Here is a 21,407-nt window from a genome sequence, read left to right as displayed (position 1 = left end):
GTTTTTCCTGTAATAACCATTTCCTGAAACAGTTTAACTTGGTCTATGAATACTGTGTAAAGGTAATCATGTTACGTAACAGGCCATGCATTGTTTATTGAAATGAAGAATTAAACGTTTAAAATGAATTGCTAAAATATCCCTTTATTAAAAAAAAAAAAAAGATACCTGAGTAATAGGTCATTTGGAATACCATGCAGGCACACATTTTAAGGTCTTTGAACCAAATAAGAACAATCTCAGGGATCCCTGGGTGGCGCAGCGGTTTGGCGCCTGCCTTTGGCCCAGGGCGCGATCCTGGAGACCCGGGATCGAATCCCACGTCGGGCTCCCGGTGCATGGAGCCTGCTTCTCCCTCTGCCTGTGTCTCTGCCTCTCTCTCTATCTCTCTGTGATTATCATAAATAAATAAAAAAAAAAAATTTAAAAAAAAAAAAAAAGAACAATCTCAACATGCTCTGTTTTAGTGTAAAAATCAATTTATTATACAACAATCATACAGAATGCTTATCTGTCTACAAAGAAAAATGGCTTCTCCTGCCTCCCTGTCCACCCCAACCATGATAGTATGGGCTCAAGTACTTTCTAAGGAAAACCAGAAAGTGATATCCTTACTTTCTAAAAAAAAAGGAAGTCCCCAAGAAACCTCATAAAATGATACGGAAGAGTCAGGATAGCCTCTTACATGCCCATAACAGTAAGTATCCTTTGCCTTACAAACAATCCCTCTGGTGGCCATGGGGATGACCTCCTCTCTCAAAATGCATAAGGGCTTCAATATAGCATTTTGATGGGTTGAAAATGTCCCTTCATTTCCATCTAACATTCCATTTTGTTTAAAAAACAATAGGAATTTTTAACGTACTTATAGTTCATATTTTCATTCTTATGAATAAAAGGAAATTTGGGAACAAAAAGTTTTCATTCTTCTAACAGATTAGATAGGTTTTTTTTTTTTTTTGCAGTCTTAGGAAAATCACATTAAATGTAGACATTTTGCTTTTTAAAGTTCCAATACGTAATGACAAGTTAAAATATTTTAGCTGATTCAGTTTTCATGGCTAGGATTTCACAGCTCTGTGTGTTCGTATCAGCTGTGGAATGGTTTAAGGCGAGCAGTGTTTGATTAGCTTCACTAGAATTAAAGATCCAATGGGAAATCACGCCCTGAAACCTCTGAATTGAGCTGGAAAGCGCAAACTACCCGTATTTTTCCCACTGAAAACTGAGAGGTTTCCAACTGCCCTATAATTAGAGCTGTTGGGCTTTGCCATTCGGCTAAAGGATGGCTTCCCTCCTTGCTCTGCCAATACCAAGTCCAGGAAAGCACCAAAATTGCAGGTAAGACGCTGAACGGGGAGATTCTAGGGCCTCCCTGACATTTGAGAACCAGCTGCAAACAATGAATGCCTGGTAAGGTCCAGCTTCTCCCCGATTCTCATTTTTTCCCCCAGAATGCACTTTGATAACAGATTTTTAGTCTTCACTTGGGACCTAAAGCTGAACTAAAATCCAGTTGCCCTGAGGGGTTTTCTCCTTAGTCCAACCCGTGTTTTGTGACAGGGGAGTCATCAGAGGCATACTTGGGGCTAGCCCTTATTTTAAATTGATTTTCTGCTGGGATGGAATAAAGTGGGGATTAAGCACCCTAGAAAAATTAATTTTAGAAAACTTTTTAGAAAAATAAATCCAAGAGTAAGCTGGCATCAGACCTAAACGTCTGTTCAATAAAAATGGACCAAGTGACCATATGTCACACATACATCTATGCACAGTGCAATTACTATGACAACCAGCTAAGATCTGTTCCTTCCACAAAGCAGGCTGGGACCTGCGAGGGGAGTGGACGTGAGTGAAAAGTGAGAAAACATGAACGGTGTCTATGTTCAGTGTCGTACCAGAGTCCAAGCTCCTTTTTAAGTGGGGAAAAGAATGTCAAACCCTAGAAAGCAAGGGGAAAGACGACAGAAAGTCACTCCCTAACCGACTGCCCTGTGTCCAGGCCACCGTAAGATGCCTTTCTGGCACTTGTGCTGCTGACCTCAACCCTACGACCTACAGGTTATTTGAAAGAGAAGGTGTCACAGGTGGCACGTCTTGTACTACAGGGTATAAATCTTCCTCACATCTTCAAAAAATATTTCTGTTCTTGGTGCAACAGTCAAAGCCCAATACTTGGGGAGAAAAAAAAAAAAAACACTATCCACTCCTGCTTTCCTCTCTGCTTCTGTGCTTGTTCTCCATTAGAACTCATGTCAGCCGGGCATGGAAGGGAGGTGCTGATTTTGCCAAATTGGCACTTTTCATCGAGGTGCATTCCCAGGCCCCGGCTCAGTGTCAGGATCTTTCCATAGTCCTCTCTGCTTCCTCTTTTCAAAAACCTAAACTGCAAAGAGTGACTGCAGGTATGTGGAGCTAATAGAAGCAGGCTCACGAGACATAGCAGGCAAAGTCAGTGTCTGTTTTGCCCCAACTGCTCTGATTTACAAATATTTTAGTGGCTTATCCTTCTAGGGAGAAGGGAAGATTCCTGGTCAGAAAGCAAAACAGGCAGCCCGAGTTAGATCCTGCTTTTAAAACTGGGCAAGGTGCCTGTTTACAACTAACCTAGGGGAATGGAACATAGGAGGTAGATGCGAATATATGAATAGTTATGGAAACCAAGTTAAAACGGAACAACTCCTCTGAGGATTTGGCAGAGGATTTTTTTTTTCTTCTTAGAAAAAGTAATCGTCAAAATACAAATTTCACTGCCATATCACTAAGTTGAGACTTAGGCCTCTGACAGACTCTTCCTTAAAAGAGAAAAGTTTTGCTAGGTTCTCCTGGCTTCCATTTATAATCCATTTTAATATTTTCCGGGGTGGAATCCTAAGGGAACAAATGGACTGATGACTTTATTGCTTCATGAGGATAAAGCAATTATTGCTTCATATAGATTAAGACATACCCTGTAGTTAGAAACTAACATTTTGTTTTAAGCATTTTAATCTGAATAAAACCTTTTATTTGAAGACTGACTTTGGAAAACAAGGCTCCATGTCTCCTGGCTTTGTATGTGCATAAGGCGTTATGAAGACAGTTTCTGGCGAGGGGCTCGGCTTGTGGGGAGGAGGAGAGAAGCTGCACCAGTTCTGAGGTGACACGGTGTGCTAATGGGAGCATTCAGGTAACAGATTAACCTAATGGCAATATATTAATACATTCCGGGTACAAATGATTTATAAACTCAAAAGAAATTAGTTTATGCTAAAACATAATATAACTTTCAATTCAGTCTTTGCTTTAAAACAAGCGAATCTGTTAGGCTGTCATATGTGCTTGGTCTGTTATTCGGCATTTACTGTGCTTTCTTGTTTATTACCCCGTTGGCTGCGGTGACGTAGGCTTTGGAAAAACCATTCTTGACTTCTTTCCCTGCAGGTGGCTCTTCCATATTTTCCTTCGCTGGCTTTTTCCGGTATGTCTGTTGGATGTATATATTTCAAAGAGGAAGAAGAAAGGGATTCTTGAGTAAGGCTCTGTCTCTGACACGGCATATCATCTAAAACAGTTCATGGTTTGATTGTATAATGGACAAAGGAGAATTTTTGGAATATGACCATTTTTAAGCTAATGGTTAAAAACATAAATAGGGTAGGAAACCAAGACAAACATGAATGAATTACAACAAAAGGTTGTTTCTTTCACCTTGTCGACACTGGCTAGGATTTATGTATTATGGGATTAGCATTCAAATTATTCTGTGTTAGTTGCTTACTTGTAGTTCCTAAAAATCAGATCCTTTCCAATTCAAATTGAAAAAGTGCTGTTATTCAAAAAATACCAGTACCTCAGATTCTGGCTCGATTTGGGTTTTGGCATGTCCTTCCTATTCTGACAAAATACCTGATTTCATCTTTTTTTTTTTTTTTAAAGCAATGGTATTAACAAGGGTCAGGACTGAAATTGTATACTCATCTCTAAGGAGTAAGACTCCATTTGAACCAACAAGTAGGGTTGAAGTCCTGAGCCCACTGCCCACCCTGTGGGGCCACACACACTCCTCAGGCACCACGTGGACTCCCTTAGCTTCCCTGCTGGTCTGTTTCTGCTTCTGTTCAGCTGGCTTTGTTTGGTTTTCCCCATGGTTATTTCTTCAGAAATTCTCACAGGAAACTTTCATCTCTTACAAAGCACAAAGCCTGGCCCAACCAATTTCAGAAACATGGGGGCTTAAGAACCCGCCAGAAGTTCAGGTTCCCACAGCTTGACGAAGCCCCTTGTGGGTTAACTTGCAGCACACGCAAACGGAGAAAGCAAGCACTTGTCTGAATAAAGAAATACAGCTGATTGCAATTTCAAGAAAGTACCATTTTGAATATAAATATGTTTCTACAGTATTTTTTAAAGCCCCCAAAGGAGGGCAACTTAAAATCTCCGACCACCCGAGGCCTACACTCCATTAGGGCTTCCATCAGTTTTTGTCTTCACAGAGCGGCTCTGAACTTGCGTTCTGAGGCTCTGCTCCATTTAAACGATTGCTTAAAAAGGAAATGACACTTAGTGAAGAAAAAGCCAATGTGACCACCAGGGCTAGCCCTAAAAGAATTTTTTTTCCCAAATAGTGATTCTGCAGTGTCCCAGTTGCTGACATAGAAACCAATTTGATTACTCAAGTCCCTGAGCCTGTGTCCTCCTCCATTCAAACAGATTTGCTGCCTCCACATAGAAGACTTTGGCAGCACGGTGCAAACACATGAACCAAACGTGTGACTTCATTAAGCTAGAATAAAGGGCCCCCTGGGCTACGGCAGTGGTTATTGTCCAAGAGGAGGATGCAGGGAGTAGAGTGAGAGAGGCAGGTGTCTGTGCCTCCGTTCCCAGGTATGTGCTCCCTGACTCAATCAGCAACCTTAAGCCTGCTGTGAGGGCCAATGCTCTGTGCTCGGTCTTGCCGCTGGAGACTGACCGGTCACTTACCTGTGCATAAAAGTTCAGGAAGAGGATGACTAATGTGAGCATGTAGGAAGACTGGAAGATCAGACAGCCCAGGGGGAAGCCACAGGGCTTGACCACTGCACTCATGGTATGTGTGATGGTGAGCACGAACTGCACCTGCGGGGAGAGGGGGGCAGGAGGGCAGCACCGTGAGGCTACAGGCAGGCCACAGGAAAACCATTTTGAAGTTTGACAGCAATCCCTAAGTTTCGCAGGAATAAAACAAAACTCTGTAGCAGCCCACTATCCTCTCTGGACAGCTTACTTGAAATTACACTGGTAGGTGTGGACACTTACCACTAATTTTCTCATGGAAAGGTAGCGGGTGAAATTCTTTGCGTAGAGAGGAATCTTTTAACATTAATGTCTGTGTTAAATCATCTACGTATCATCTACATTTCAAAGCTAGGAATGCGCTCATTGTATCCACAGGGGACACTTTAGCACAGCAGGTTCAATTCTTACAAGGAAGCAATTTGAGGGGCACCTGGGTGGCTCATGGTTAAGCGTCTGCCTTTGGCTCAGGTCATGATCCCAGGGTCCTGGGATGGAGTCCAGCATCTGGCTCCCCATGGAGCCTGCTTCTTCCTCTTCCTATGTCTCTGCCTCTCTCTCTCTCTCTCTCTCTCTCTCTGTCTCTCGTGAATAAATAAAATCTTTTTTTTTTTAAAAGGCTAATTTGAGAGAGAAGCTGGCAGCCTCCTCACACAGAAAAGCCTCTGTCAAAGATGACAGATGCCTTTCCTCCACCTGTGAGAATATATTTGGATGCTCCACATGGAAAAAAGCTGAACAAGGGGATAACATACCAGCTGAGCCTGTGTGAGATATTTCTTCCACCACAGATACTTGTGCATAGACGGAAACACAGAGAGGCCGTAGTAGGAGTACATGAGAATGTGGATAAAACTGTTCAATGTCGGTCCAAAGAAACCTATAGAAGTACAGAAGAAAAATTACTGTTCGCCCTTTAGCAGATGGGAGTGAGTCTTCCTGTGCTGAAGAGGAGAAACTGCACTACTCTCACACGCCGGAATCTCACTGAGAAATTCACCTTCGTCTCTGTGCTATCCTTACTCCGGGGTTCAGCCACAGTCACTGAGACAGGACTGGGATGGCCCTTCAGCCAGAGTGTCAACCAAACAGGTAATTCCTGATCTGTCATTCCTATCCACTAATCTGGGAGAAAAAACGACATGTTAGCTTAAAACTGGTGGCACAGTTCCTTTGAAAGAGACGGGTCTCTGCTTTCGCTAAACCTTTGATGAATCATTTTGATTGTGGAAAGAGGGTACGTGGGTGAACAAGAGAGTATGATGCTCTTTATAAATTCTTCCCGAAAGGGGCCCAGGAACCAGGAGACGTGGGGGGAGGGGGGAGGCGAGGGCAGGTGCAGCAGGGGAGGACGCTGGGACAAGAGAGATCGGAAACTTAATTTTAGGACATCTGCTGTGCTAACCTGTGCTGTGCCACTCTCCACCCCTGCCTTCCTGAAGTCCCTGCAGCTGCCATCACTGTGGGCGAGGGGTGTGTTTCAGGAAACCAAAGGGAAAAGAGCTAAGTTCTTGGTTGGCTCAACTCAGAAGCAGAAGGATTTAGCTGCAAGGGATGAGATGTCAGAGACGGGTTATTTGTTGGAAGCCGGGATACTCACTGTCCTGAGGATTAAATCAATAAATACATGCAAAGTGCTTACAACAGTGCCGGGCAAGGTGAATACTACTTCCGTGCTATCTTGGGGGATCCGGATGGAGCTCTGAGTCCTGCAGCGGAAGGCGCTGAGGAGCTAGAGGACCCTGAGTAGCTAAGTCCCCTGGAATATGTGGATTTTACTTTGTGAATTTTGATTTTGTCATCTGGAAAACGGGCGTGATGGTAATTACCTCTCTGGGTGGTGATGGGATTGACTGAATAATATTACATAATCTGAGAAGTACTGCACCTCCACTGCTTAATTTAAATTCTCCAGCCTGGTTTTCCAATTCTAAATCAGAGTTCTGGGTAGATAAATGCATTATCAATGAATAAGAAGTGAAACCCACACTCCCTTCCAGTAATTCCTCAGTAAACACTGGCTGGGATAACTTGTTAGAGAACTTGGATTTACAGGAAAACACGAAAGAATTTCAGAGTGCCAGCTAGCATAATGTCAGTGGTAGTTCTCTATTCACCCGAGTTTTCACTCCCATGAATGAATGGAAAATGAGTAGCTGCTGCTTATAATTTTTATAATATTGTAGGTTGACTAGAAATTGTCACAGCATCTTACCTACGGGAATCCTGGGTCTTTACACAGAGATTATAGGAGACTGTCGTTCAGCTGTTGAGTAATTTGTAATGAAATAGCTGATAAGCACAAAAAGTACTTAACCTTGATAATAATTCTTTGATGTTGATTATGAGCTATATGTTGATTACAGCCTAAGTCTATCATGGTCTTAATAACTAAACTCAAGAAACTAGATTTTGGTCCAGGAGAGGTATAAAAATCCCATCTCTCCCTGACTCCTGCACCCCTAGCAATTTCCTTCTTCACATGCTGGTTTCAATTTGCATCTTCATAGTCACTGATCCTGATCTATTCCAAACATTCTTGACATTTAAAAAAATATATCTCTAAGATCCCCAAATCATTTTGATTTAAGTTTTACCTGTTTTGAGAGTTTATAGGACATTTTTAGATTTGGGGATAAAAGACAATCAGAGAGCGACAACGACCTGCTGTTGCTACTGCAGGTCATAATGGAGACCTTAGTGAACTGTGAAATCACTGTAGTGAGAGTCATCATCAGCCTTTTGGAAAAGTGAAGAATTAACAACAAAATCCGGAGTGCATCACACACAGCTAGGGGAAAGATTTCCTAAAATTCTTGTTTCATACAAAGTATATGCCTGAACAGAGGCTAGGATAGAATATGTATTGTAGCTCTCTGTTAAAAAAAAATATTGAAAGCCACAAGGAGATGTGATCTTAATTTTTCAGAATGGGAAAAAAAAGTCCTAGAAGTTGAAATGACCCCAAGCTATAGCACTGCCAAGGGGCAACTGGGGAAGGTGCCATATTTATTTCCATGGGTGTCCTTCAGCCCCTGGTGCTGGAGTAAGATCGCTCTAGCTGGGGTGCACGCTTCTGACCCTCAGACATTTGGTGCATGGAAAAAAAATGTTTTTAAAATTTAAGGCAATTCTCTGATTTTGTCAGAACCAAAGACCAAACAAACACTAACTGGCCACTGGCAAATACGTGTTTCCCTATGGCCTCCCTTCCCTCTCTCCTGATCCATATGCAATATTCAGTACAAGACGCTCACCAGTGGGCTTAGAAGACTGGTTACGGAGAACTGAAAAATCAACAAAGTCACTTACTCTGCCCGCAAGGTATCCAGTTCAGAACGCACCACCAGATGTTAAACATAGAGGCATGGTGGTACACGTGAAGAAAAGTAATCTGACTGGTTTTTTTCCGCAAAACAAAGAAAATTGTGTCCAGGAACTCTATGGATTTGGAGAAGTAGTACCACCATAACACCTTGGCTACCTGTAAGAATGTGAAAACAGGAACAGAAAAGGTGAGCCATGAAAATGCCCCTCCTGCTGCCCTAGCTCCCTCTAGAAACCTGTGTTTCACTTGCATGCATTTTTCTCAGATAACCAAGACAGTATCTTCCTGATACCTCTGTCTCCAGTTTCTCCTTATTCCCAGTGGCCCACCCCATTATGGCAAAAACGAGTTGCCCCTCCAACAAGCAGATCTGATCGGGCTGCTCCTGTGCACCTGCAGGGCCCAGGCTCCTGCCCCGAAGGCACAGCTGCCACCTCCAGGGCCCCCTCAGACATGCGTGGTCAGCGTGCTCTGCTCACCCTTCCTCCAGCACCTGCTGCGATGTGTGCACTCCGGGCTTCCTAGCACCCTCCTCCCCATATCCACCCTCCTACCTCTGGAACTCTACCTTCCCCTCCTCCTGGCTTGTCTTAGGCCGAATCAGCCTCTGCTGCCTTTGTATTCCCCAAATTATGCCTCTGCTCTCAGTAAGTGTGACCTGTCATTAGGGTCACGAAGGGCAGGAACCGTCCCCCCTTTGCTCAGTGCTTAGCACTCAACAGATCACCACTGTTGGTTCACTAGGTTTTCATTTTTTCCCCCTATTCCTCTAAGGTACCTATGTTTTTGTCTCTTAACCGCTCGAGGGCCCAGGAGCAGCCCATAAGTAGAAGACTACTTCTCTCAAGTCTCCTCAGATTTAAAATCCAGATGCCTCCAGGGTTGTATGGAAGTACTGAATCACAACACTGTACGCCTGAAACTAATATCACATTGGATATTAACTGAAATTTAAATAAAAACTTAAAATCAAAATGCTCTTCCTCCCACTTCCCTTCCCTCCTGAGCCCCTTACAAAAATCTCAGCTACAGGGGGAAATACTTTAAGGATGCTGTGGTTTTAGTGGTAACATTTAAACATATGAGAAGATTATATATAACGGGAACTTTGAAGTCAGAATATCATGCTCTATTGTCTGCTTCCCAAGAACATAATAAGGTGTGGTGGCTTGTCCACCTTAATGTTTAAGGGTACAATTAAACTTCACAGGCAGTAAGCCAAATAAAAACCTAAAACAACAACCCTTAGAGAATATCCCAAAATATGGTATGTGATAATACATTAGAAATAAAGTGGGTGCAGAGAAATATATATTTTTTGTATTACAGCTTTAAAGATGGATTTTTTAAAAAGTTAAAACTGTGCATCTTAGTAGAAACCTTTCAATTAAAATCTTTAATATTATCGAATAAGCATGGTTTTGTTATGGAACTTGTCAAACATCCATAAATGCAAGGAGTATATGTATAAAGGACCTGTGTTATCACTAAACCTCAAAGTTCTCAACAGGATTCCAATTTGTTGAATTCTATTTCTGAACATTTTTAGGGGTATGTGTGGCATATTATAAGCAAACGCAAAGTATCATTTTATCTATAAAAACCAACACTTTTTAAAAATGTAACCACCATATTATCAGCCAATAAAATTAACTCCTTAGTATCTACTAATAGCTTCCTCCATGTTCAAATCTGTCTCAAAAATGTCTTTTTATAATTGACTTAAATCCGGATGCAAGGGGATCCCTGGGTGGCTCAGTGGTTTAGCGCGTGCCTTTGGCCCGGGGCACGATCCTGGAGTCCCGGGATCGAGTCCCACGTCGGGCTCCCGGCATGGAGCCTGCTTCTCCTGCTTCTCCCTCCTCCTGTGTGTCTCTGCCCCTCTCTCTCTCTCTCTCTCTCTCTCTCTCTCTCTCTCTATCATAAATAAATAAATATCTTTAAAAAAAACTCCGGATGCAAACAAGGTCCAGCTTGCATGATGCGCTGTGGTTCTTCAGTCTCTTCTGATCAGTAACAGCCCCCTTTCCTTGCTTCTCTCCACGTACAAAAGCTAGATCAGCTGTTGTAAAGAATTCCTAATATTATGGATTCCTAGTGTTATTTAGCTTGCTTCTCTATCCCCTCACATCTTCTAGAGCTAGCAACTAGATTTAGAGGCTTATGGGACTGATATTTAGGGGTTTGGGCAGGAGTCCTTGGCCTGAGGTTCTATGTACTGCCTGGCCATCACACTGGGAGGCACAGAATTTTGGGGTGTCCTGCTGACCTTTTTTAACAGAGTTCAGGTATTAACAGTCAAATCCAATCATAATGAAGTTTCTGGTCACCTTTCACCCAACAGTTTTATCGCTTATGAATGACTGCTGAACAGATCCATCATTCCACTAGGACTTGCAAAAGAATGATTTTCTAATTCTCTTTTTACGCATTTTCCTCTTCTATAGAGGAGAGCTCTTCCTCTATTTGGAAATTCACATACGAAAGTAAAAAAAAAAAGAGGCACCTGGGTGGCTCCACGTTAAGCGTCTGCTTGGGCTCACATCATGATTTCAGTGTCCTGGGATCCAGCCAGCCCTCTGTCCTCCTGGGCTCCCTGCTCACCAGGGAGTCTGCTTCTCCCTCAATCTCTGCCCCTTCCCCTACTCATCCTCTCTGATAAAATCTTTTTTTTTTTTTAAGATTTATTTATTTATTCATGAGAGAGAGAGAGAGAGAGAGAGAGAGACAGGAGGGGGGAGAAGCAGGCTCCACGCCGGGAGCCCGATGCGGAACTCGATCCCGGGACTCCAGGATCACACTCTGGGCCAAAGGCAGGCACTAAACCACTGAGCCACCCAGGGATCCCCTCTCTCTGATAAAATCTTAAGCAAAGATAAATATTCCTTTCCCTTTAACTTTTTTTCTCTAGAATGAGTTGGTATTCTAGCAACCTTCAAAAGATAACAAGGTATCATTTAGGATCATTTTAAACTCATGGTTTTTAAATAAATTTAATGTTTCAATCCATTCCAGTCAGTAATCTTTTTGAATTGTCTCATCTTGAGCACTGGGAGTCCCCTACAAGGTGGCTCCTACATCTTTTTGTAATGATCAGAGTAGTCCTGGACAGCTTGCTTGCTCTCTGTCACAAGATGTCCTCAATTCTGCTTATATACTCTTCCCACCCCAAACCGGGAACTGGCCAATTCTCTCAGAACCCTAATCCCTTCTGGTGCAAAATTATATTTAGAAAGCACAATCTGGGTATTCATTGCTCATTGCACTAGGCTGTCAGAGACTGACTAGGCCTTTTCTGAAGATTAGCTAAAAAAAAACTTGTTTTTAGAAAGAAGAAATCCTGATATTTCCAATATGAATCTATGATTGTTAGTTTTTTTTATTGATGCCTTTTTTTCCATGTCTCATATGCTAGTTGTAATGCTATTATCATATACTTATCCTAGAGTATCTATAATAGTCTCAAAAAAGCAATACCAATATTTTAATTAACAGAAACCAAAAAAAATTACTGAATATTGTTAAGATATATCCCCGTAGGGATGCTCAGTCAAAACAGTGTTTTTAAGTCACTTGGAGTAATTCTGTAGATGGTTATGTCACCAACTTAATACAAGGATACATTCATTTATTTTTGTTTCCAGGTTTTAGGAAGGCTGCCTTGCTTTTTTCTTTTTAACTTGATTTTATTTCATTATGTAAAACACTTAATGGTTCCAAAATCAAATATGACACCGAGTACATTCAGAGACGTCTAGCTTCCCTATCGCCCTCTGCCCAGTTCCTTCACCCAAAAGGAGACCACTTTGTTAGGTTTTGGTTTATTCTGACACTGTCTTTTTATTTTTTTTACTTTATTTAGCCATTATTTCTTTTTAAAAACAAGCACATGTATCACTTCTTGCACAAAGGGTACTATCTGCAAATTGGTGGTTTTTTTTTTTGTTTGTTTTTGTTGTTGGTCATGTTTTTTACTTAGAGAATGTCCCAGAGGTCACTCTGTTAACAGTACAGAGATCTTCCTCATTTCGTTTTGCAAAAGGATCCATTTCTGGGTGGGCCATGGCTTAGTCAGTCCCCCACCGCTGGACATTTAGAAGAATTTTGTTACCAAGCATTTCTATTAGAAGAGGAGGACTCTCTTCTGTAATCTCAGCCCCATCATCCTCATATCTGGAAGGAGAAAGCCTCCTCTCCTTTTTGAGGAGAGATGGTTGCAGATGGTCAATTAGCTTCTCAGGACTCACCCGGACATCAGCTTCCCCGGCACTGGTAAGATCTTGACACTGTAAATTGTAGCCTCCTTCCCAGCTGGAGAGAAGAAGCTGAAGAAGAAACAAAGGAGGAAAAATTAACACTAAAATTGAGAAGAAAACTGAATTTCCTCTTCATGTTCCTGATTGACGTCTATTCAAGGTTTGAGTAAAAGCATGAGTTTCTCAATCCTGTCCTCAAACACATGTGATCAAAGGATTTAATTCTTGCTGTAGATACCAGTGGTTGTCTTCCTGAAAGGGGATAATTTACTTCTAACCTTTACAGCAGCCCCAAGGAACAGAATTTGACTATGGTCCGAGTAACAATATTTTATGTAAGGAATCATCTTGTCATGTGTTTCTACAGATGAAATGTAGAATTACACAAACGCAACTGAGAAAACTAAAGTTTGGTTGTTTTTTGTTTTTTGTTTTTAAGATTTGCTTATTAGAGCAGGGGAGGGGCAGAGAGTGAATCTCAAGCAAACTCCCCTCTAAGCATGGAGCTTGACACAGGGCTTCATCTCATGACTGGAGCTTTGAAAAGGAGTCTGACACCCAGTTGACTGAGCCACCCAGTATTATTTAATATTAATTAATACTTTGTATTGGCTTATACTTATCTTTGTTGATCATCTCTATAATTCTATGAAGTACATATTTACTACCATTTTATAGGTGTGAAAACTAGGGGTCAAAGGTTAAGTCATTTTCTTCACTGTATCTATGCTACCTGGTAATCAATCCTTTGTGTGAATATAATATCTATATCCTTCATTATGTTGAAAAAACAAAAAGCTCTAGAAAGGTCTGTGCATTTTTTGCTCATCTTTGAATCCACTGTTCCTTGCCCAATATCCAGCATATAGAAGGCACTCAATATAGAGAAGAAAAGGAGCTTTTAAATTCTTCGTGGAACATTCAGCCCACGAAGTTCTGTCTCTTTCCCATTATTACTGCAAAAACCTAAATGTAAAGCATAGATTTATAAGGTATGTTCTCCCTTCATCAAATAGCATTTAGGGGAAAATAATTTGAGAAAATTTTTTAACCTTTCCAAGTTCAGTAACATGACGCAAGTAGTCATTTACATTTGCTGAATGAAAAATATCTCTAGCTATGGAAATAAACCTGCACATCTGACAAGTCAGACAAGGACTTCTGAATATTCGATATTTGTGTATATTGTGAAATGATCACCCTGCTAAGCCCAGTTAACATGTTACATAAGGTATGCAAAAGCCTACTGTTTGTGGCTGCTCATCAGATGTATAAAGGTGTTGAAATACACAGAGTAGGGACGGATGGGATGTTAAAACTGAACAATAAAAACAGGTGAACTACTAAAAAAAAATTATATTGTTTAAAACTACCTGACAATTTAAAATCTAAATGGAACTAAGCAGTTCGGGGCTCCTAGGTGGCTCAGTTGGTTGAGCAGGCGACTCTGGGTTTCAGTTCAGGTCATGATCTCAGGGGTGGTAGGATCGAGCCCCATGTCCGGCTCTGTGCCCAGGGGGAGTCTGCCTGAGATTCTCTCTGCCGCTCCCCTCTGCACTATGAAAGAAGGGAAAGGAAAGAAAGAAAATCCTCCAGTGGCTTGCCATTATACCCAGAGTAAAAGCCCAATCCTTTACAAGGCCATCTACAGATCTGCTACTTTTCCACCACCTTATGAATCCTTCCCTCCTCTGTCCAGGATGTTCGAGCTGCACCACTTGTTTTTACGGTCTTTGAACATCCCAAGCTTGTTCCTGCCTCAAGGCCTTTATGTTTGCTGCTTCTTCTGCATAAACACACTCTCCAAACCTTCGCATGCTTGGTTTTCATCATTCAGTTTCTGTTCAAATATCACATCCTCGGAGAGGCCTTCCTGCCCTACCACCAGCCCACCACTCACTGTTGCACAAGGGAAAGGCTGTGTTGCAGAATCTAGAATAGAATCTGACACGGTGTAGGAACTCCACACACAGTTGTTGAAAGAACGTTAAAATTTTATCTTCCTGGCCTATGCAAACATCTGAACTGGGCTTAACAAGTTAGCAAGGTTAAATCAACCTACCACTCAACAAGCGCCTATTAAACATGTCCCAAAAGTGTCCAAGACCCTGGAAGAGGCTACAATCAGAGGAGACTAGGAGGCGATCAACAGTAGTGATTCTGACCCAGAGGAACAGAAGAGTGAGAACAGTGGGTGAGCAATAGATAAGGTTCACAGTAGAAATGAGCTCAGTGCAGGTGTTCTCCCTACAAAGGGGCAGAAACCACTTACTTGTTCAAACACTAACCTAGTGTTGGTCCTTTAACGGTGAATACTATTCACTTTAATATTTATTCAGCAGTTCTGTATGTACTAACTCCTGTGTACTAGTCTGTGAGCTTGTCAAGTACAGGAATCTTGTTACTCATCTCTGTATCTCCCTGGTTCATCAGTATAATTCACAGCACCTAGTAGGTGCTCACAGAATGTTGGCTGAACAGAACTAATTAATCCTTATAGCTCACTCATGAGTTAAGGAGGACAAGTACCATGTCACCATTTTACAGGTAAGTTGCCTAAGAGTCAGAGAGCCTAGTAACTCCTCTCGAATTTCTAGTGAAAGTGAGAGTGACACCTGAATTGAGGTCTTCTGACTTGACTACACCAAAGCTTCCAACAGGTATTAGAGCTTCCGGTGTAGCAGACATTCAGGCTGCCCTTCTGACACAGGTGCTGCTTCTGGAAACAATCCAAGGAAGACCATCTTTCCCTGTGTTTCTTCCCAGAGAATCTTACCCTGTCAACTGCTATCTTACAAGCCTATCTAGTAAATGAAAATTTACCTACTTGAAAATTTAAATAGAAATTTTCCTTTCAGAAGCACCTGGGTGACAGTCCGGTAAGCATCTGCCTTTGGCTCAGGTCATGATCTCAGGGTCCTGGGATTGAGCCCTGCATGGGGCTCCCCACTCAGCGAGGAGTGTGCTTCTCCCACTCCCTCTGCCCTTCCCCATCGCTTGTGCTTGTGCACATGCTCTGTCTCAATAATGTAAGTCTTAAAAATAAAAAAAGAAATTCCCCTTTCAGAGTCAGGTAAATTAGAAGAACCAATGTGACAGGATTGTAGAGTGACTTTCCTGACCCTAGATTCCCTTGCCTGTACTCTAATCATGGGGTTGTAGGCATAAGTTTCAGAAGTCATGCAAAGTAATGGTTATTAACCATTCTCAGAATGGTTATCCTATGATAACAATGCACAGATCAAACTCTGCGAGAGGATTTGTATTTTAGAAAGGATTTATTTTCTTCTAGAATTCGAGGATCAGGAAGGCCACTATACTTGTGCCATCGTCAGGCATTTATAACGCACATGAATGACTTTGCCCTAATCGTTCCCTCAGGTTTTGTCCTGTTTTGTCTTCCCTCCCCCTGAGGCTGCTCAATGGAGCAGGTTTATTTGGCACTTTCTGATTTTCCTCTGTAGTGGACTGGAACAGCCTCTGGTTGTACAGGCAGGGCAATTGTTACTTGTTCTTTTTCTTGTAGAATAACTTGGGTTTGGCATGTTACAAAGGAATGGGCGATGCGTGACGTAATGGGGGCAGCAAGAGCTATGGACAGGAAAGTCAGCCTGGGGCCAATGGTCACAGGGGCCTAGAGATGCAAGCAGCAGTCCTGAAGGGATGATGTATTTCAGACTAACTGCATTTCATATTTAAGTTAACTTAAACACTACTCTGTAATTCAAGAGCTAGCTCTTCTCAGGCCATCACGCATCTTTTCCCAGCCTCAGTAGCACTCTGTAAAAGGACAAAATCAGAACATCTGGGCTTTAAAGGCCTATCAGGTCTAAATAGTGATTTTAAATTACAGTGAAAGACAGAGGACTAAAGACTAAGGACTAAATATGAGAAATATTCCAGTTAGAGGCAAAGACTTCCAAGACTTTTGGAAGGAATAATAGCAAACACTGGAACGGTTGTTGAGATCATCAGGAATGCAGCCTCAGGCAGCTCCAGCAGGCCAGCTCTACGCGCCAGGGCCACCCCTCACTGGGAACACTTACCTCTGCCAGCATGTATAGGGAGAGAAGTGTGATCCCGAGATTGTACAAGGTGAGGATGCCCCTGAGGGAGAGAGCATGTCTGTTCTTCATGTATTTGTTACCCAGCCATATGGAAAGCAGATACAGGACAGTGAGAAAGAAGGTAGGAAGGTAAGAGTCCAACATGAACCATCCTCTGACTCGAGAATCTGAAAAGAAACACAGACAGTGAGAATCCTGAAGAGTAGCGCTTTGGTTTAGTTATAAAATCTTATCACGTATATTTAAAACATTTTGGTTTTTTTTTTTTTTTTTTACTGAGTATACCTGACATACAATATATGAGTTTCAGGGGTACGACGTGATCCAATATTTGCAAGTACACTGCAAAACAATCACCATGAAAAGTCTAGTTACCATCCATCACCTTGGTTACAAAAATTCTTTTCTTGTGATGAGAACTCTTTAAGACCCACTGTCACGTATATTTTCTTTGTACACACCCAATACAACCACAGTACGACACAGCATTCACTAAGCTGGATATGGATTACGGTTCAGAAGAACCACCCCGTGGGGTGGGAGTAGTTCAGGAAGGTGTCATGGAGCAAACAGGGCTTAGGACATGGAGTGACAGGGACAAGTAATGAAGGTGGGAAGTTCCAGCATCTTCTTTGGAACAGTTACTATGTTAATTTACTCTAACTCAATAAATAGGAAGGACTACTAGGCCATTTTGTGGGTGAAAACCAGCTCAGAAAGCTACAGTAATGTGCTAAGGGCACACAGGAGACTTGCTGCTTCCTTCTGGGAAGACTGGAGCAGGCAGGAGAGAAGGGGTATGGACAGTGTATAGCACATCATAAAACCCTCACTCCCAGAGCTCGCCGAGGACCCTGTGTAGTGAACCAGGCAGGGTTTCAAGTTCAGCTGAGCCAGAGCAGTGGGACCGCACGACAAGCAGGGGAAGCTCAAGACCGTAAACCAAAGCTGATGATTCAGGCGTGAGGGCAGGAAATACAACTGAGGACTGAAACCTGACCATGGAAGAAGTATAAACAGCTGGGAGGCAAGAACCAAGATATGCCAAAAGTTCCTTACCCTGGAGAGTGAAAAATGTAAAAATCTAAATAAAACACACATAATAGATAAAATAATTAGTAACACCTGAAAAGAACTGTAGGCCCAAAATGATTTTACTTCTCTATTCTGCCCTTTTTTGTTGTTTACATAAAGAAAATAATTTGGCCCACGATCACAAAAAATGGCCTGCTGCTTTTAATCTCTGTAAATGGAGTTGGAAGGAGCTGGTTTCTCCAGCATATCACGCCCTTTCCTTCCTGTCCCTCTTTCTGCTCCACTCTACCTACCCCACACACCCCGGCCCCCCTTACTCCACCCCACCCGGCAGACAGTACCGAGGAAAGTGCCTTCTCAGGCTGTAACTGTCCCATCACATATTCTGCAAACCCCTCCAGTTTTGACAGAGATAACAAGGTAGGAAAGGAGCTCTTCTCAGCATCCACGGGGCTAACAGAGCTTATCTTTCATTCTGGAAAATCATGAGTCCTAAGAGTCTGTGCTATGTGCCACTTCCTAATGTCCACATCCGTATCTAAATCCTACACAGCCTCTAACAACCCGATAAATGTCCTGACCTTTTTTTTTTTTAAAGATATTTATTTATTCATGAAAGACAGAGAGAAAGAGAGAGAGAGGTAGAGACATAGGCAGAGAGAGAAGCAGGCTCCCTGCAAGGAGCCCAATGCGGGACTTGATCCTAGATCCTGGGATTACGCCCTGAGCTAAAGGCAGACACTCAACCACTGAGCCACCCAGGCGCCCCATGTCCTGCCTTTTGAAGCGAGCCGTTTCCTACTCATCTTTCATAATTACAGCTCCTTGTCTGCATAACAATTCTCATTTAAAATTATAGTATTATTATGGCTGGAAAACTGTTATTACGACGAACATTTACTGAGCACGTGTTCTGTACCAGGCACTGTCCTAAATCCTATTACATGTATTCACTACTTAATTCTCAAAGCAATCTAATTATATAGGTGATATTTCTAACAGTTTTATTGAGGTATAACATATACCTGCACATGTTTAATGTGTGAAATCTGATGTGTCTGGACTTAAGCAAACATCATGATGCCACCACCACACAGACCCATCCACCACACACAGGTGATAGTGTTATTCCCAGTTAACGTCTGAGAAAAATTGCACAGAATTTTAAAAAGTTAAATAATTGCCCTCAACTGCTACCCTACCTCCTGGTGCAGTGTTATGGGTTGAACTGTGTTCCCCAAAAGATACGTTCAAGTCCTGAGACCTGTGTGACTACGACCTTATTTGGAAATAGGGTCTTTGCAGGTATGGCCAAGTTAAGATGAGGTCACGCGGGATCAGGAGGGCTCTAGCCCAGTGACTGTGTATATAACGAGGGAGATTTAGACACAGGGACACCGGGGGGAGAAGCCATGTGAAGACCAAGGCAGAGACTGAGGACATGGATCTTCAGGACAAACAATGCCAAAGACTTGTGGCACCACGGAAAGCTAGGAGGGAGGCTGGGAACAGACTGTCCCCTAGAAGCTCAGAGGGAGCACAGCGCTGCCAACACCCTCAGGTCACACTCGTATCCTCCAGAACGGAGACAGAATAAGTTACTGTTGTCTTCAGCCACGCAGCTTGCGGTGCTTTGCTAGGACGGCCCAGGAAGCCGGTGCCACGGGCGCCCACGGTGCTTCGGGGGGCAGCCTGCCCGCCAGCCCCGCCACACACCCCAGGATCTGCTCTGCAGGGCGGGCCCCGCCGCTTCTGCCCTGCCTCACTGCACCACTGGGTTCCGCGTCGTCAGATCCCAAGGGGCATAACGAGGCAAGCACATATTACAAAACTCGTGCAGCGCCTGAAGTCTCTTTCTTCTGGTCCTGGTCCTGTAAATGTTTGCCACGTTCGTCAAGGAGGAAAAATAAGTGTCCCAACCAATGGAGAGGAACAGGTATGTGCAACAAGACTCGTCCTCTTTGGCATGTGGCTGCTAGTGCGTCACCTGTGTCCGGTGTTTGCCCAAGAACAATATTCCTTGATGACCTGCGGGTGCTAAACGCAGAAGAGACTGGGCCCCGGAGCGAACGAGGTGGGCGGTGGGCGGTGGGGGGTGGGCGGTGGGGGGTGGGGGGTGGGGGGTGGGCGGTGGGCGGTGGGGGGTGGGGGGTGGGCGGTGGGCGGTGGCCTTCTCCAGCCGCCCCTTGTAGGCCGGGGCGCGGGTTCGGGACGGCCCAGGGGCTGGCCGCGCCCTCGCTGGGGGGCGCCCGGCCCGCTGTCCCGCTGTCGACCGCAACCTCCCAGCCTCCTCAGGACGCCAGAACCTCCCGTAAGTGGCGGGAGCAGAGGAAACGGCTGACACACCTGCCCTGGCGGGCCCACCCGCCGCGTCACTGCAGATCTCAGGGGCGCAGGCCGCCTCGCTGCCTCAGCGCCCCGCAGAGCCCCCCCTCCCCGCCGAGCCCCCCGCCGAGCGCCGCAGGCCGGGCCAGCGCTGTGCCCCCCTCACCCGCCAACCCTTCCCCGCCACGAGCCAGAGGCGGACGGAGGCCGCGGTCCGCGGTCCCGAGGCGCAGAGGATGGGCCCTGCCCACCCCGCAGGGCGCGCACCGAGAGGAATAGTGCGGCGTGGGGGCGGGACGAGGAATTCCTTTGAGCTCTGTGTAGCGGCGCCCGTTGGCTCCGCGGAGCAAGTGACGCTGGATCTCGGGGTTGGGAGTTCGAGCCTCACGGGGGACGCAGAGATCACTTAAAAACAGAATCTTAAAAATAGTGAGCTGGATGCGATCACACAGTATCACCAGGTTAAACCTGCACACGGTCATTCATTTACGGTGGTTTCTAAGGCCTTTGCAGACTGAAGGGGCCTCAGTTCTCTCTGCGAGGAGAGAGGAAAACCTCGATTCCTTCCACCCCCTGCCCGACAGGCAACCACCGAGTTCCCAGTGTGCGACCTGCAGCACTCAACTAAAACAAAACATGTTTGGGAAAAGCTCATTTAGTTGCAAGCTGTGCAGGGCTGTGGATGGGAGAGCGCAGGCGCGCTGGGAGCTGGGGGGGGGCGGGGCAGGCGAGGACGCAAGTGCGCAGGCGCCCCAGCCACAGTCGCGGCAAAGAGGGCGCATGGCGGACAGGCGAGCAGCCATGGCAGGTGACTGCGCATGCGTGACGGGAGGCGCGTGGGCAGAGAAAGGCACATGACTGCGCATGCGTGGATGGGGAGGCGCGTGGGCAGAGCACAGAGGAGACAGGCGCGCGGGTCAGCGGGGGAGCAGCAGCAGAGTCGCCCCGCGTCCCCGCGTCCCAGGCGGAGACTCCAGAGCTGGGCCCTGGCCCTGCAGTGTGCTCGGCCCTGCCTGCGGCTCCCGGGATGTCCTGGGAGAAGGGCCGCGGAGGCGAGGGAGGTCCAACCTCCGAAGGCTGATACCCTGTTTTCGAGACAGGACAAGGGAGGAAACCCTCTTGCCCCGCACGAAGTTCTCAAGCAGCTCACTCACCTCGAGGTCCAAACATATTGTCCAAAAAAGCATTGATTTCATCATCAAAGGCCTTTAGATGCTCCTACAGAGATAAAGAAAAAAATGATTTAAGGGGTACTTCTGGGAAACTCTCAAAACCGACCACTACCAACAGAACAGCTGCCGGGATCTCCCGGTCCTAGCTCCGGGACTTTGAGCTGCAGATGCAGGAAAACGGAGCAGTGAA

General features: G+C 44.5%; 1 protein-coding gene across 1 annotated transcript in view; it reads right to left on the bottom strand.

Annotated features, from left to right (window-relative positions):
- Positions 1–461: 461 nt before the first annotated feature.
- ELOVL2 (ELOVL fatty acid elongase 2) overlaps positions 462–21,407 on the bottom strand; it is a 64,048-nt gene continuing 43,102 nt past the window's right edge. Inside the window, exons 2-8 of the mRNA XM_041772892.1 lie at positions 21,200–21,263; positions 16,665–16,852; positions 12,610–12,687; positions 8,347–8,518; positions 5,790–5,914; positions 4,963–5,097; positions 462–3,466 (exon numbers count right to left, since the gene is read on the bottom strand). Of these exons, the coding sequence (XP_041628826.1) occupies positions 3,341–3,466; positions 4,963–5,097; positions 5,790–5,914; positions 8,347–8,518; positions 12,610–12,687; positions 16,665–16,852; positions 21,200–21,263 (888 nt within the window). The 3' untranslated portion in view covers positions 462–3,340. The remainder of the gene's footprint in view (positions 3,467–4,962; positions 5,098–5,789; positions 5,915–8,346; positions 8,519–12,609; positions 12,688–16,664; positions 16,853–21,199; positions 21,264–21,407) is intronic.

Source organism: Vulpes lagopus, chromosome 10 (genome assembly GCF_018345385.1).
Source record: "Vulpes lagopus strain Blue_001 chromosome 10, ASM1834538v1, whole genome shotgun sequence".
NCBI classification, from domain to species: Eukaryota; Metazoa; Chordata; class Mammalia; order Carnivora; family Canidae; genus Vulpes; species Vulpes lagopus.
The sequence above is the reverse complement of the archived record's forward strand: the minus strand, read 5'-3'. Positions and strand labels throughout refer to the sequence as shown.